This window comes from Peromyscus eremicus, chromosome 10 (assembly GCF_949786415.1).
Source record: "Peromyscus eremicus chromosome 10, PerEre_H2_v1, whole genome shotgun sequence".
Lineage (NCBI taxonomy): Eukaryota > Metazoa > Chordata > Mammalia > Rodentia > Cricetidae > Peromyscus > Peromyscus eremicus.
Window position 1 is genome coordinate 20,474,808 of NC_081426.1, and position 18,456 is coordinate 20,493,263.

Genomic DNA, 18,456 nt, shown 5'->3' on the forward strand with positions numbered 1-18,456 from the left:
AGGACATTGCAGAGCAAAACTCAATTAAATTTTAACCTTTCAAACTGTAAAAGATGTGGAGTTGTTCCATTTCCTCCTTACCCAAATTAAATTGGATCCCCAAAGACACAAATAAAGATGCAAGGAATACATTGGCACAGACACAACGACTTTCAAGACCCAGGTTAAATTATGGCACATCTCATTTATTCACTACAGTATAAATATATTCATGTTTCACAAATTGGTATTTATTGATTCAACAACAGAAAAGGCTATGTCTTTCATTTTCACAATGGAATATGTCAGAATAGGAGGAAAGGAAAATCATAAAGTCCTAAATTGTAATTTCTTTACCAAAAAGCATCATTTATGAGATTGATACTTGAAAATCAAAACCAATGACATCAAAGCTGCCCATGATGGGATTAATCCTTACTATTAAAATATCTCAGATATAAATTACATCCAGATAAGACAGGTTTAATGAAGTCCTGGTATAGAAAAGAAATGGCACAATGAAGTGCATTCTGTATAGCACAGCTATTATCATCCAATGCTAATATTGGCTAAAGCCAAATTCTGCAATGAAATTAATGTGGTTCATCATTGAGGTTTAGAAAAATGTTAGAAAATGTTCAACAGTATCTGAGTGGAAATACATTCAGTAGTAGACACATTGATTTTACACATTTTATTAACTGTAAGATGTTATTTATTATTTCAATAGAGCCTGTGGGAGCCCTATCTTTGAGGGCAGCAATTCTGAGAGTGACATTTTTTAGAGAACTTTTAATAAATACTGAAAGCTCCATGTTCTGTTACTATGAGCTGTGTATGATCCTTCTAGGACCAAATTTTGCCTGGGGCCACTGGCTGCCAACTTGAATTGTGCATGCTTAAACCAGAGAGTTTGGCCACAGCCTGGGGATTTGAGATTCTCTCTCTCTCAGAGATGAGGCCTGAGAACATGAGTTTCCACCAAGCTCCAGGTGAGGCTAATGTTGTCAACACAGAACCCTCCATATTTCAAATCAACAGGCTTAGAATTTTAAGACAATTAGTCATCCAAATCAACCACACAGTCTACATGTATTTACTTCTATAACCATACAAAATTAGTGTGGGAGATTCCACTAAGCATGTTATAAATGAAAAATGTCTTCAATTTTGCTGGTGGTTTGATATAAAGCAAAAAAGCATGTGGCGGTTTCTTCATGTCACACCATAATGTCATTTAGTTTTTGGAAAAAGTTTGTATGTAAATTGCCAGGTGTTTATTTAAAATTGTGAAAAGATAAAAAATGATTCCTGATAACTGTTTCCTACTCAAATGAGTTAGGGACTCAGTCTATTTAAAAAGAAAGATACAGTGTGTGTCTTGGGTGACTCTCTTGACTCCTGAACTTCTTCGTTTGGACTCTGCCAGTTCATCGCTGTGTTTGACACAGAAAAGCTGTCGCCCACCTGGCTTGACAATCAGAGGAAAAAAATCTCAAGGAGTCTACATTGGAGAATGATCTTGCAATTTGTTGGTTATTAATAAGGAAATAGTTTTGAATTAGAAATTGAAGAAGAGAATGCATGACTGCCTGAGCATTTCTTCCCAACCCTCAGCTGTGCCTGTGTCTGGTCTTTGATGAACTGTCATGAAGGACAAGCTTACTCTTCCTGCCTAGATACGTGAGTGGTACAGATGGTGACCATCAGTGGACGATGGATCAACAGGAAAGTGTGGAATTTGCAGCTGTTCGGTGGCAAAATTAACAAACACCTGAAAGAATAAATGAAAACAGTTACTAGTTCATGAGAACATTGGACCTTTGGTATTGATTATTATAAAAGAAAACATTGTCCAACCATCCAAAAAAAAAAAATAACAAAAGGCCAAGGGGACCAAGAACTCTGCTGTGAGACTATGTATTCTAGATACGGAAGGAAAGTTACATTCATGAAATCTCAACAATATGGCAGCCTAAACAAGGCTTGAAAAATGACTACTCAAGCTGACATGCCCACATAGATGGGTAATATCTCACAAGGCCCCACCCATAGAGAAAGAACTATAGGCAATTAATGCCTATCAAGAGAGGGAGAATCAGTCTTACCCAGAAGGGAGACCTGTAATTGGTGGATATTGGCTATCAAGGATTCAGCTCTAAAACCATTCACACACAAACAAAACTAAACGGACTCAGAAGAATGAGTTTATACATTTATACACACGCATATGTAATAATATTAATGCATTTGAGAGAAAGCAGGAAGAGGTACATGGGAGTGCTTGGAGGAAGAAAACGAAGGAGGTAGGAATGATGTCATTATATTTTAATTACAAATAAAATGAAAAGGTGGACATTGTGTCTGTCATTTTACTACCCTAATCCATTGAGCAGTCAGCTCCAGGAATAAAGACTAAGTCCCCTGGAAAGTATCAATACCTTGTAGTTTCAATAACTTTACATTCCTGGTGCTCTCAGGACAACAAGCCCTTATTTTCCCCAGATGTAGCTGTTGTTCTACTGCAGAATCAAATCTATCATTTGGGATTGAATGAGTTAGAAAAGGGAAGTTTAACAGAAGGGACTGTCCCCAGCCTCCATGAGCAAATGAAAGCTCTGTACATTGAATGAAGCACATCTGATAGACAAGCTTTCTAACTTTCACCATCCTCACTAGGCTTTTGCAAAACTGAGTACGGTTAATTAAAAGAAGTGGTGTGCTGAAGAAGCAATCTAACTGTTTTTAAAGTTTGCTGGATAAGGTCTGATAATTATACACAAGAACAGCATGTGGCGTTGTTCGAGGTGGCATACCTGCTCCAGAGTGGTCTGGCTGATGGAGTAATGCTTGATATTCAGGATGCTCTTGTTGTTCTCCAGAACTTTGAACAAGTCAGCTAGACACTCCCAACTTTTTTGTACATGATATTCCAGCAAATTAAGGCGCTGCCCCTAAAAGTCAGAAAATATGAGGAGTCAGGAACAGATATCACTGAACAAACTTAATTACACTACATTTCATTGTAAATAAATTCAATGTGTTTTTAGAGCCACACGTGTTGACTACTGGTGATGTGTGTAGGTTAATGTTGGGAGTCACTAATGAACACTTATTGCTGACTGTTTACCCTGAGGCTCATTAGAGAAGTAGCATTCACTTGGATTGAGATTATGTCCTGCCCCACTCTGCCCCACCATGTCATAAGCACTAAGATAGGCTTAAATGGCCAGAAGTCACCTACAGATGCTCCAGAAAGAGGCGGTGAACACAGCTTAATGGAAATATCTGAGGGTTCCCCAAACTTCACAAGCATTATGGGATTCTTGGGTCCCAGTTTTCTTCTGCATTAGCTGAGCTACTTTTGGCAAGAAATTTACTCACTCTGATTCTTGCTTTCAGGCTTCCCCATAGAGATAAGGACATTTGTTTTTACCATGTCTTTTAGAATGGTACTGGAACATGAATGATAGTGTCTCACAGGTTACTTGTTAAAATGAATAAAAGAATGGCTTCTTAATGCCTATTACTTGTTAGAAGTTACGATACATAAGAATAACTGTTGTCTAAAAATTTACAAACGAGGCTGGAGAGATGGCTCAGTGGTTAAGGGCATGGACTGCTCTTCTAGAGGACCTAGGTTCAATTCCCAGCACCCACATGGGAGCTCACAATATTCTGTAGCTCCAGTTCCAGAGGACACAATTCCCTCTTCTGACCTCTGGAAATAGGAGGACTGCATGCATCTGGCTCACAGACACTCACACAGACAAAATACCAATACACATAAAATAGAAATAAATGAACCCTAGAAAATAATTATAAGCAAGCATAGTGGCCCACACCTGCAAGCTCATGCTTGGGAAGCTGAGGGATGAGGTCTGGTGCACATGCAGGTCTAACTTTCGCTGGATAGTCAGCTTCAGACTACTAGTCAGGCTACATAGCATGATTATGCAAAACATGCAAACAATAAACAAATAAGAAAGACAAGGAAGAAAAGAAAGAACTGTCCTGAGTGCTTTCAAACCTTCAATGTGTAGACGAACAACCTAATTACCTTGTCAAAATGTCAATTCAGACTCAGTGGGTTGGAGCCTGCCATTCTGTTTGCCTGAAGGATATCATCTATTGAAGATACTCCTGGCCCATGCACCATACTTGGTCACATCAGTGTCAATGATTATAATTCCAAGCATATGGTTCTTTTCATTTAAAAAAAATGTGGAAATTTCCAAGCTTATAGAATATGAAAATTATCAAGCTTATAAACCCCGTAGCAAATACATAGAAGAAACTGATTTCTGAAATCCTCCAAGCAAATGAAACAAGCTACGCAATGGAGCTGGGAGCAAGTTAATAGGGGAGAGCATGTGTGAGCACAGTCTTCTCTGGGCTGGTCAATAAGCGGCCAAGCAGCCCTGTCATCCATCAGAGTGATCGAGCAATGTCCACCATCCAGGTTCATTTTGGCTGAAACATGGCCAATAATTCACAAAGAGGCAAAAAAGACCGTACGTCTGTCTTTTGGCAGTACAAAATAAAACAGAAAAATGACTAATAATGTATAATATGCTTTTGGCTAAAAACAGTAACACAGACTATTAGGATTACCTCCACATGTAGCTGATTCATCCCACTTGAAACATCCCCTCCTGGAGGGAGGGTAAACTCATAAGAAAAGAAACCTAGGAAACTCACAAGGCCCAGGAAAAAAAAATCACAAAATTCACAAAGGCCTTCCCCAAGGTTATTAAAGCAGAAAATAATAACAGGAGGGATGGAACTCTCTCCATTAGAGCTGCCATCAAGTGGTAAAGAGAATGCCAGGGGTGCAATTTAGGTGATGAGTCACTCATCCTGGAGCTGGTTATTCAGTGATACCACTGCCCTTGACTAGTTCACACTCCTGTAAGTAACCCCAATAAACTCACTGGTTCACTGAACTAGTCCTAAGGGTTATCCTTCTTTAGCTTGTCATCAATGCCTTGTCTTGGGTGAATAGACATCTGTTCTTGAATTCTCTTGAGAAGTCACATAACGTACCTTAAACTGGATTCCAGGAAAATGGAGCTTCAAGCAGTCAGAAACGGCATTGGGTTGACTTCCTTCTTTGTGGAGCCAAACTTTGACTGTATAACCATCACCAAACCTGAGGCAAAAAAATAAATAAATAAGGGTAGTATTACACATCTGTTATTGTTGATTTATACTGATGGTATTATAAGGCGATTTGTACAGACCTAGAGAATGTTAGTAACTACTTTAAATTGCCGGGGTATTTGGATTCTCAAATACATAATATAGAGGCTTTAACTTTAAGTCCGTTGTACACTTGCTGTCACTTGTTTACACTGACAGAGACATTGGCTAAACTTTAAAAACAAATCAGCAACTCCAGAAATCAGCACATAGTCGATAAAAGAGCTAAGGCGAAAACGCAAATCATGAAGGCAGAGTGCTGAGTTAGAGGAAGTCAGAGGTTGCCCTGGAGACCAGCCTGGGAAGCACATTTCTACATTTGTTGCTTCAAGACCTGCAATGATTAAAATGTAGCTGGGAGAAGATGAAAAGGAATACAGAAGCAACTTAAGGACTTTTTTGTCTATTATGTAAAAACATCATTTTCCAGTTTTAAGTCAGCCTCAGTGAAGAATCTTTAATAACCCATTGAATCCAATTTGTGTTGCCAATATAGCTCTGGGTGTGGGGCCAATGACTGGAGCCTGGTCTGCAAGACAACTGACTTTCCATCCTACAGAAGCCATCATTTAGGGTGGAGACTTAAAAACTCATTTCCCCTCCCTGATAAAATGTTGATTGGCTTGGTCTTATGCAGGTCTTGTGAAGGGCACCATAGCTGCTGTGAGTTCATCACGCAGTTGTCTGGTCATGTTCGGAAGATGCGGGTTCACTCCAGTCATCCTCCCTTTTGTGATGCTCCCTGGGCTTTGGGGAGGTTGATAGAGATGTCCCATTTGTGGATGAGCCCTCCATTGATACGTATCCTTGGTACTTTAGTGAGTTATGATTCTTCACCAACCACTGTCCACTGCACAAAGAATCTTCTTTGGTGAGTTCTGAGAGAAGCCCTAATCCATTGCCACTAATCCTATTTAAAAAGCAGTTTGATACTACGTCATTTAGTAGAATACTAGTAGGCAATTGTGCCCAGAGCCTGTGAGCTGCCTAATCATGGTTTCTTGGTCAGAAGTTATAGAACCAGGCACATTTTTTTTTTCCTTTGTGGAGCATACCTTATATCCAACAAGAAAGCAGTTGATTGGCCTTATAATATTCCTGCCATTATTTGTACCCATGGGTGTATCTTGCTTCAGTGGTCATTACTGTAGTTGACAGGGCTCACAGCTGGGTAAGTCTGTTGATGATCTTTTTTCCTCAGATGCCTGAACAGCACTTTCCACTGCTATGTGATCTAGCCAGGAGGGAGGAAGCTTCCTGGTGAGCACCAACCTTATTGCTCCATAACACATGACCAATGTGTGTGGTGTTTTCAGCAATAGGGTCTTACTATAAAATTCTGCAAAAGCAAAGGCTATAGCCTACTACATTGTCTTGGGGGGAGGTTGTGTCTTATGCTATAGCTTAATCCCAGGTATTAGGAATTAAATAGCATTTCTGTTCAGTAAAAAACAGAGACCTGAATGGGCCATGATTAATCAAAGTATTGTTGCTTTATAAGATTTTTTTGTTGATATTATTATTATTATTATTATTATTATTATTATTGGAAGTAGATGAGTGACACAAGCCATGGCTCAACTGTAGAGATCAGAGGTCAACTTTGTGAAGTGAATTCTCTCATTCTATTTTTATGTGGGTTCCAGGGACTAAACTCAGACTGGCAGATTTGCACAGCAAGTACCTTTACCTTCTGAGCTATCTTTGCAGCCTGATTATTAAAATTTGTATCTGTTCTGGGTATTGGTATATCAATTTCAAGTGCCAAATATGGTATCTAGCACTAACTAGTATATTACTTCAAGCCGAAAAAAAGTAATTAGCTTAAAGAAGGAAAATATGGTATGTCCAATACTTATGATTGATCATCATTTACTTACAAAGCACCACTAGAGGAAAATGGACACTTAAGTAAATTTCCCGTGGTAAGCCTGACCATAATATGTTTATGCTTTATAGCTTGAATCTATGTCATAAGGACAGATGGCTTAAGATTACAAGGACTTGTTAGAGGGACACAGATAACACTTGTGAGTTTCCCCTGAGACCTGGGTCCAGGGTTCTGTCATCCTGTCTGCTGCCTTGACTTCAGATGTACATTGTTAAAATAACATGATCCATTTGAGAGCACCCAACTGAGTTCTTGCCTGCCTTTCCTTCAAGAATGGAGTAGGTAGACATCAAACAGTGCAAACTGGAGAGGTACTTTGTTGTCAATTCAGGATTGATAATCTTTAAGGGTAAAACAGATTGTCCTGTGGGATTAAAATGAAACAAATTTACACCCTTGATAGCAGCAGAACTATAACCTGGAGCCATTATATCACAGCCATTGTAGTTGTGTAAAAATAAGTGCAGACTTTTGGTAGCTAGGACAGGAGTAATTCCCTCCACTTGTAATCAATGGGAGGCTGGCTCCAGTGAGCTTCCCGATAGAGCAGAAGTCTCAGGAGCAGAGAACTAGGGAATCCTTTTCAGGTCTCCAAGGAATCTTGTGGAAGTAGCTTCAGAGGGGTGTGCCCTGCTGGAGCTGAGAGATTGGCTCTGAATTTTTGTTGTCTTCTTCTAATGGAATTCTGAAATCCATGTTGAAAGCATGTTGAAGCCTGAGAATGGTCAAATATGTTGAGGACCATCTGTACCCTTAATTTCTGGATCTCTGACCACATCCAGCATATAAAGTTTTATCAAAAAGCTACCACCAGGTCTGAGTGCCATGGTGGTCTTTGCAGGCTACTGTCTGCTGCTTTTCATGTCACGTGCTTGGGGCTTTGGCTGTAAAAAGTGGGACATTTATATGGTCAAAGTTTTGTTTAGTTAGTGGCTGTTACTGCTGCATTGACAGCAGTCTACTCTTTTTCCTTAAGGCTTGAGTTCCACCCATAAGAGAGCTCTGCAGTAAATGGGAAGCTTTGCATCTAGAACTCTTCTTACCACTATTGACCACAGCCTCTATCCTTTCAAGCTGACAGCTTCTCATTTACACATGACTAAGATGCAAGAGGGCACTGATAAATACATATGAACCTTTGCTGTGGTTCTGTATGCTGTGAATGTATTGCTCTGATTGGTTGATAAATAAAATGCTGATTGGCCAGTAGCCAGGCAGGAAGTATAGGTGGGACAAGGAGAGAGGAGAATTCTGGGAAGTGAAAAGCTGAGTCAGGAGACACTGCCAGCAGCTGCCACTGTGAGAAGTGAGATGTAAAGTATGGGTAAGCCACGAGCCATGTGGCAACTTATAGATTAATAGAAATGGGTTAATTTAAGATGTAAGAACTAGATAGCAAGAAGCCTGAGCCATTAGGCCAAACAGTTTAAACAATATAAACATCTGTGTGTTTATTTGTGTCTGAGTGGCTGCAGGCCCAAGTAGGACTGGAGATAACTCCAGCTACAAACCTAGACAAAGATGAACTACCTACCACTCCTATTCAGCCTTCTCTAGAAATCATACACTAGGTCCATACAGAGGATCCGTATCAATGGCTATCCTGCTCCACAGAAACAGGAACAAGAGGCTGAGTGCTTATTGACACTGGCTACTGAAACCGTCTTTACTAAGACTCCAGAGTGGGTGGACATTTCCATACTTCAAGCAATAAAGGCATAAGCCCAGATGGTTGAAGGGACTTCCCAAGGTCAAAAGATAGGACACTGGAGCTTTGAAGCATCTCCATCAAGTAGGCTCCCAGCTGTGAGTCCTGGTGGAGGAACACTGTGTGGCAATATGTTCCTAGCTACCCTGATACCATTATGAAGAGCTTGTGACAAAGATGCTGGATCCTCACAGCCTGCATTCCTCCTACAAAATGCCTGACCCTGGAAAGCTGAGTGAAATTTCCAAGCTCAGCTGTCACATCTAGAGATGAGGCTAAGAAGAGACACTGCCTAATAAGGTTGTTGGAGGACAGAATTAATTCATCCTTGTGAGTCATTTGAAACAGCTTTTGGCACTGTGTAAATAAGTAAATAAATAAAGAGTGTAATCTTGGCTCTGTGCAGGATTTCGCCAGAATGGAGCATCACTCTATTTGATATTGAGAAGCCCACAGTTTATTTGGAAAAGTTCCATGAACGCAGACAAGACAATGTAAACACAGATTGTAAGCTGGTGTGTGTAGGGGGCAGTGAGGGGAAAGAGAACCTCATGGCAACTTTCATTGCCAATGTAGTTTGCAGTCTTTATGGGCATATTTTGTTAATGTATTTTGAAAAATTCATGCTAAATTCCAGAAATTGCCTGATAAATTCTCTAAAAGCACATATGCATATTCATATTTTAAATTCTTTCAAAGTTACACTTCATTTCAACTAACACTCCACTAGCTTTGTTAGAGAGAAACAGAAGAAAGAAAACATTTAGCTCTTAGGAAAAAAATGTTTTCAAGGGAATATATCCCTTTAATAGGTAGGCAATATTCATGAATTTCTCAAGATTAGTCAGCAATACTTTGTAGACATAAAATTATAAAAGCATGTATATTTAACAATTAATAAAATCTTTATAAATCATTAAATTAATTTATGACATATCTAATTTAGGTATTTAATTTAGGTTTACTTTCTCATTTCCGTCTCAGTACCAATGATCTAAACTCCCCAGAGTATTTATTTGATTGCTAAATAAAAGACTAAAAGGTTTCAACACAGCCAGTGAGTCACGGGTTGATAAAAACACTCCAAGATTATCCAGTATGCACCATCATTTGTATAGCAGCAATCACATAAAGGTAAACGAACAACAGTATCAGGAGGCAAAGTTGTGTGTAAAAATACTTTTTGATATATTTCTCTCTTTTTTTTTTTTTTTTTTTTTTTGGTTTTTCGAGACAGGGTTTCTCTGTGTAGCTTTGTGCCTTTCCTGGATCTCGCTCTGTAGACCAGGCTGGCCTCAAACTCACAAAGATCTGTCTGCCTCTGCCTCTCGAGTACTGGGATTAAAGGCGTGCGCCACCACCGCCCAGCCTGATTTCTTATTCATCATAATATGTGTAACAAAATACTAAAACAGAAGCTTGAGTACCACAGAAACAAATGGAACATCAAGTACATACTCTAAAGGGTACTTATGAGTAAGCACATACTGAAGCCAAAATGACCTCTTCAGGCGAAGCCCTGAACTTTTATAATTCTTGGCTCCATACTCCATTTCTAAAAATATTTTACCCTATAATTAAAATAAAACGGTTCATGAAAATAGGTTAATTTTATTCTCAACTATTAAAATATATTTCCACAAAGAATCGTAAGTAGGAAAAATGCTTATTATTACATGAATTATAAAATGTAAAATTATAGACTCAATAGAATATCAATTACATAAACATACTTACAAAAAATTTCAAGCACAATGCTAGAATATTAGTTGAACATTCTATGACTGTTAGTTATTTCTTTACCTACTTCTAACACTAAAGAGCTCACATCACCATTATAATTATAAAGAAATACACATGGTTTCTAAAAATACAGAGGAAGTATTATTCTGATGTGCCAAGTTCTGCAAGTGCATTGCCATTCTGGTTTTTAAGTGTGCTTTCTAAAATTTACAGTATAAAACTTCTAGACATAGAAACTAATATTTGAGTTAAATAATAAAGTATTATAAAAGTGAAATATCCTTTTAATATTCTTTTTAGGTGTCTCTTTATATACAATTGAATTTTATCATTTGGTTTATAAGGAATCTCTCTCTCTCTCTCTCTCTCTCTCTCTCTCTCTCTCTCTCTCTCACACACACACACACACACACACACACACACACATGCCTCTTATATGTTTTTCCCAATAAACAAGTGGGATATGAAATATCTTTTAAAAATGATGTTTCATAATAGAATATGAGACATTCTATTGAACAGGGGGCACTGTGATCCTGGGATCTGACATGAACTCCCATCAAGCATATGTATCACAGTATTCCCAGGAGATACAGGAGCACAGATGCTTCAGACCAAGGCATCTGATTTACCACTTTCTTGTCTCACTACCCTACATCCTACTCATTAGTGTCTGTGCAATATGCCAACTTTCAGTGATCTCCCTTCAGTACTTGATTTGCAATTGTTTACGTTTAGGATACATAAAGCAATGACAGAGAAGACAGAGTAGAGAGTGACTCTAAGGAAAGGTGGCAGAATATTGGGTAGGTAACAAATATATAGGTGGCTATGTGATATGAGGCTGTGTAAAAACTCCCTCAACATTATATCAGTCCTATATGGCTCTTTGTGGTGGTCTGAATAAAAATGTTCCTCATGAGCTCATATATTTGAATGTTTGATTCCTTAATTGGTGGGCTATTTTGGGAAGGATTATGAGATGTGGCCTTGCTGGAGGAATTGTGTTACTTGGTTTCAAAAGTCCATGCTAGGCCCAGTTTCTCGCTCTTTCTCCTGCTTGTGGATCAGTTGTTAGCTCTCAGCTACTGCTCCAGCACCATGCATGCCTGCCTTAATGAACCCTGCCAGGATGGTCAATAACATTCGCCCTTTGAAACTGTAAGCAAGCCCACAAATTAAATGCTTTCTTTGTAAGTTGCCTTGGCCATGGTGTCCCTTAACAGCACTAGAACAGTATCTAAGACATTCTTCCTCTAGAGAGACAAGGAACCAGTAGAGAGGACAGATGATAGTTCTGTCTTTATCTATCCTGAGTGAGGTACCAAGCACACATTATTCCATTTAATTCCCCAGCATTTTCTATACCACTGTCTCTAGCTCTGCAACACAAATGTGGAATTAAAATCTCATTTGGTGCTAAAAAACTTGTTTATCTCACACAGCTCAAAGGGACTAGAAAGACTCACAACATCAACATCCATAAGTTCAACTAAAAACCCAATCTTACAGCACAATGTCTTCCAATAGCTACCACACCTCTGTTCTTTAAATGGCCACTGTGACAACAGTGTGTTCATTTCACTCCTCATAGCTACCTGTGTGTGCACTATCGCCTATAGATGGAATATTCTCTTCATAATGTAAATAGTTCTGAGGTCATTCCTTGGTCACTCATCTTATTTTCTGCAGTGCTAGGGTAGACTAGAACTCATTCCACAAGCACATCTTTTCATCTTAAGTGTCTTTGTTATTCAACTTTCCTTAAGTTGAGCTTGGAAAACTTCACAATAGTCACATACACAAACAAGAACAACTGTAAGGGTTATATAGTCAAGGTGTTAACATAAAAGAACCCCTGACAATTATCAAATAATAATGAAACAAAACAAAATGGAGTTTTCCATCTGGCACAGCATTCCTTGGGGCGGGGGGTGTCTTTAAAAAGAGCCCTAGAAAGCTTCTGAATTTAAAGACAAGAGCATATGGGTAGACAACAAGGCATCTCAATAAAAGAAAGCTTTAGCCACATTAGCACACCTCTCAAAGAAGATTCTCCTGAGCATGTAGAGGATAATGAGCATAATACCCGACAGGCACACTTAAGGGACGGGAGATTTGTTTTGGTTCAGTTCCAGAGGGTGTCTGCCCATCATGGCAGAGCAGGCCTGGCAGAGCAACCTCATGGTTTCAGGATCCTATAGTGGCAATTGTTCATATTACACCAGACCAAAAATCAGAGCATAGAACGAGAGGCCAGACTCTAAGCACCAGAGCCCCACCCTGAGTGGTCTGCTTCTACTAGGCAGGTCCTACCTCCTAAAGACTTCACAGCTTTCCTCATTAGCACCTTCAACAGAGGAATAAGCATTCAAACTATAAGCGGGTAGGGGACACTGCAAATTTAAGGTGCTATAGAGCTATTTTCTAATTACTCTAGTAGGCAAAGATCTAGAATTCAGAGTTTGGGCCAACAATTTTACGAAGAAATGTCAACAGAACCATAGTTGTCACATTCACGAAACCATGCTAGTTTCAAAATAGATAGTTTTGACTTGAAAGTTAAGCATCATAGAAATAAGCAACCACTTTGTGATTGGACTTAAAACATTCCACAAGATGAAACCCACATCTTGGACCATTACTGGGGCAGGAATCCATGGCTAGATAGGCCACAGGATCCAGGGGAGAACCCAATACTACTAATCTACTAAATGGAGATAGTATTAAACCAACTGGTGAAGATTTATCACTGTACTCATAGATCATTGCATTTCTTGGTCCTCCTCACAGAAGCTTATATTTGCAGTGGACGGTGATCAACACAGAGACCAACAACTGGCCAAGATGCAGAGAATAAGAAACTGCAGAATGCTCTGCCTAAATGGAACACATATCCTGTCTTCACTCCTCCTGAGACTCAGGGATGAAGCCGGAATTGGAAGCAAGGAGAGTGGAAGAGCTAGAGGCAATGGACACCTGAAAGGAAGTGTTTCGGACAGATAAGGACAGCTGGACATAGGAAACCACAGTGGTTGTAGCAGCATGCACAAAACTTGTGCAACAAACAACAGATCCTGCATGGGAATGGGAATTGGGTACAAAATTTCACCCCTAGTCATGATATTATCAGCAACTGTTAACTGCTAGGAGATAGAGGGTTTTCTCTAAGAGTGAAGCTCCAGATAAGCACACCATGCCTCAGTGGGAGATCACACATCCAGGGATATTAGGCAATACAAATTGGTCTTGACAGGTTAAAAAGCAAAATGGAAAAAGGACACAAAGTTATGCAGATAGGAAAAGTGGAGGGGATCTGGGAAGAGTTGGGTGTGGAAGGTAAACATGACAAAAACACTTTGCATGAAGTTCTCAAAGAAGAAACTCATAAAAATTTATTAAATAAGAATATTTTGTAGAAAAGAAAATAATTAAAAAGTCAAACTTGGGCTAGGGGTATATCTCAGTACTAGAATATTTGCCCAGTACATGCAGGTTGTCAGTGTGATCACTAGCATAACAAACAAACCAAAGATCAAACTCTTGCCCATGCCTGTGGGCTCCCCAGGACGGCTACTGCGTTCATCTGACTTCTCCCCTCAGTGCCCTTCATGCTGTTCTCAGCAGGACTCTTTTCCTCCACCCTTCCAGTCTGATCTCTTAGTTCTGAATGCAACAAAACTTACCTTGGACCCAGAATGAGGATGCCATTGCCGTGTGTAAGACAGAACCATGGGCTTTCCTGCCACTGTCCCTAACATCCCTGCAGGTGCCTTAGGATCTGATAAGGCACAGAACATAGGGAATTCCTTGTTAGAATTTTGTATAGTATAATGAAAACAAGATTTTTTTCTTTATTAAGCAGTCAAATGCAATTCCTTTTTTCTTTCTTTTTCTTCTTCAGAGCAATCTAAGGAGATTATTTGAAAACCTGACGTCACAGCCAAGTCAGCAGGACAGAAATGGAAGTGCCCTCGTCTCCAGTATCACTCAGCTTTTGTCCACCTCATGACCACCCAGGCCATTTTGCTTTTTAGGGTGGTGAGTTGACAACCTAAGGACTCTGCACCCATCTGACTTGTGTTTTGTGGTATAATATCTGATATTAAAAAGATATCTTTAGAGTTGACAATACTATAAGAATGATTTTTTTCATATTTCTTGATATTGAAAAGAAAAAATTTCTTTCACTTTAAAACAGAAAGTTGGCATGTAACACAATGATTACTCATAAAGTTGAAATCATGGTGTCTACTTTAGCAACAGCTGATGACTAGAAGAATTTATAAATCACTAAAATACCATTCCAATAACTATGCTAGTACCATTTAACAGAAAACTTCATAATGATATGAAAACAAACAAGCAAACAACCAAATAGGATCCAACATGATCTTAGCATTCTTCAGAGATCTTGTAAAATCCCACTGACTCTCAGTAGGACACCATAAGCCCTTGGGTCAAGATAATATCTAGCAGCTCATTTTCTCAAAGCAAAGGAACCAAAACCCTGGTTGTCAAACCACAAACTTCTGTGCTCTGAGTTCTGAGAAGGTGAGGAATTGAGGAAATTACATCAAGTTGTTTCACACAACAGAAACCAGAAGTGGTCACCAAAAGTTCTCTCATCCAACTCTACAGAGGCAATAGAAAAAGCAATCACTGTCTTTCAACCTTTTATCTCATAGCCTATGAATGTGATTAAGAACACACTCCATAGAAAAGCAAGAGTGATCTAATTTCTGGCTTTGTAAGTGATGTCCATAGAGACTCCAAGAGCTTTTAGTGGGTCAGACCTTAGAAGGAAATGCCATCATCGAGGTGGGGAGCCTTAAGGTCAGCATATGTACCTGCACAGACACCATCTGTGCAGAGATGGAAGCTACAAGGGTCTGCCATCTCCTGTAAAAGAGTAATGTTCTTCAGTAGTTTGGGGAGCCAGGTACTTTATTCTGTTTTTCTGTGGTTGTAAGCTTGTGTTAACACATAGTCTTTTTAGGAGATTGGCTTAGGGCACTTTTTGAGCTCAGTTTCAGAGGTTTAATTGCTAACCTTTATAACATGAGATTCTGTGTAAACAATTTTAATCACTTCTAAAAATGGTGTAATGACATAAATGAATACGTGTCTAAGCAGGCAAGAATTGCTTTAAGGAGTAACCTGTATCTGGTGCTGAAGAAATGCTCTGATAAGGCAGACTCTGAGAAAGCTTCTGGCCCATGTGTGGTGGGAATTTTCCAACTAGACATGAAGATAAGGATGCTGTATCATCAGTCAGTCACCAAGACAGAAAGGAACCACATATATCAGGGCCAAGTGGATGAAAAGCCCAGAGCTCTCCAATCACTTCATCCTTCCATATCAGATTAAAAAACAGCAGCAAAGAGGGTTAGAGAGATGGCTTAGCAGTTAAAGGCACTGGCTGCTCTTCCAAAGACCCAGGTTCAATTCACAGCACCCACATGTCTATTCACAACTATCTGTAACTCCAGTTTCAGGGGATCTGGCATCCTCAAACATGCATACATACAGGCAAAACCCCAATGTACATAAAAAATAAATAAATCTTTTTTTAAAAAAAAGCAGCAAATTACCAAACTCACAAAATTCCTAACTCACCCAGCTTCTCAGCAGGAAGCACACACTCAAAGCAAGCCTTCCAGGCACAAAGACAGAGCAGGTCCAGCTGACCACCCACCCACCTGGATTGCAGAGCGCCTTGGACAAGAATCCAGGCATGGACCCAGTCACAGATTTCTAAAATCTCCCTTGGGAAAGATAGGCATTAGGGGTAGCTGAAGTAAGGAGATGAATTATGAAGAGGGTAATTTTTCCAACATTACTCAGGATACCACCAAGCACCAAGTAAAAGGCATGAACTACATAGAAGAAAGAAAACCAGCTTCTGACTTTGTGGCATGGGGATTTATACTTGATATGAGCAACTCCTTGCTGTCCATGCAAATATTTGTGTTGGAGTGACTCCTAGAATAAAATATGACATTTAATAAATGTTCCTTGCCTTATATAATGCCACTTAGTCATGCAAGCATATCTTTCTAAAGAATAAAATACAAAACAACAACAAAAAAAACCAGAATATTTAGGAGAAAGTAGGGTCAAATGGCATCCATCAAAGACCTGGCCTGATCATTTGATGGGCATAGTCTCTTTGGGTACAGGTATGATACCAGCATGAAACAGGTGTAGACAAGTGTTTTGGCATAGAGATGAACAGATTTGTAGTAGGAAAGTGTGAATAGCCTGGTATCCATTCTCCATGAAAGTGGTAAAAATTTATTTCAAGGGTAACCATTAAAAAGGTGTAGAAATGGTCTTCCTGCACAAAGAAAGAGAAAAAATAGCATTTCAAAATATCTGCTACAAGATAGTGATCAGCAGTAGCCCACCACATTTGAAACCATTTCTTCACACTTCCCATCTCAGGGAAAGAAATTCCATTTCTTTCCAAGAACTCAGGCTCTTTCATTCCTGGCCTCTAAGACTATTTTCCAAGAAAGGCAGGATAAAGCATGATTGCCCTGCCCCTACCTGTCAATGATAACAAGCTGCTGCTAAGTCCAGCTGAGAGGCAAAAGCTTCATTTGTCCACTTGGCTCTACTTCATACAATAGAGACTTTGAATTAAACAAGAGATGTTAAGAATCTATAGAATACCACTGCCCTTACCTCACCTCAACGTGAGGATTGAAAAACACGCTGAACAACAATCTGAAAAAGTCTGAACCAATAGCCCTCCATCTCCAATGAGCACAAAACTTCTAAAATGGGATGTAACTCTGGAAGAATCATGATGTTGTTCCTCATTCCCCCTTTAAGAGATATATCTCGGATATTTTGCCTTGAAGGAAAGGCTATAAAAGAGATAGTTTCTAGTCATCCCCCAAAAACAGACTTTATTTCAACAGTGTATATAAAAGTTCAGAGTAGGGTGATCTTAATAACAGTGGGAGTTATAGTGAAAGGCAAGTGGGAGATTAATAAATCCACCAGAAAAATATAGGGTTACTAGAGGCCATCTAGTTTTCCAGAAAGAACCCAAGCAAGACAACTAGGAAGAACCATCTATGATCAGGACCAGACTCAAAGACTTATCCCAGGAACTAGTCCACTGAAGGAGTTTCAATTTGATGGGCTTCATCTTTAAAGTAATTTATGTTCACAGTATTGTTAAAAATGATAGAGCAGTTATGGGACAATCAGTAGATCATAACAGCTGTGTATAAATAGAATAAATAAGCAGATAAACTCAAAAGTAGTTCGAGATATATTTCCAGTGCTACATTAAGCTGTTCATAAATTGCCTGTAATTCCAGCTCCACAAGATCTGATGCCTTCTTCCATCCTCTGCAGACACCTGTGCTCAAGTGCACACACACTCATTCACGTAATTAAAAGATAAAATTAAAATCTTTCTTAAAAGATGATATAGAAATTCCAATGTGCATGCAAAATTGCTTAGAAACATCAGGCATGAGAAAAATAGCAATTCAGATCAGATGCCACTTCTCTTCCACTAGGAGAGGTAAAATTATAAACAATCAGAACATAGGAAGTAACAATGAGAATGGAAAGAAGTCAAAACCTATACTAGTAACTGGAATTCAAAATGATACAGCCCATCTGGAGAACATCTTGGCTTCACGAATCCACATATAGCCCAGAAATCTCCTCAAACTACATATTGAGAACAACAAAAATCTGTCCACACAAAAACTCACAAAAAGAATGCTTATAGCAAAATTATTCCTAAGAGTCAGACACCAGTGAATGTGTGTATTATTCAACCATGAAATGGAACAAATGAATTGTATATGCTATGTCATGGATAAACATATGCTACATGAAAAAAGATCCTTGGATATATCACACATATATGATTATAAATTCATACCCAGTTTTGTAAAGCCAC

General features: G+C 39.1%; 1 protein-coding gene across 1 annotated transcript in view; it reads right to left on the reverse strand.

Moving 5' to 3' along the window:
- Window positions 1-1,529: 1,529 nt before the first annotated feature.
- Abca13 (ATP binding cassette subfamily A member 13) overlaps window positions 1,530-18,456 on the reverse strand; it is a 422,866-nt gene continuing 405,939 nt past the window's right edge. The window contains exons 60-62 of the mRNA XM_059275000.1: window positions 5,026-5,131; window positions 2,796-2,933; window positions 1,530-1,753 (exon numbers count right to left, since the gene is read on the reverse strand). Coding sequence (XP_059130983.1) covers window positions 1,655-1,753; window positions 2,796-2,933; window positions 5,026-5,131 — 343 coding nt within the window. The 3' untranslated portion in view covers window positions 1,530-1,654. The remainder of the gene's footprint in view (window positions 1,754-2,795; window positions 2,934-5,025; window positions 5,132-18,456) is intronic.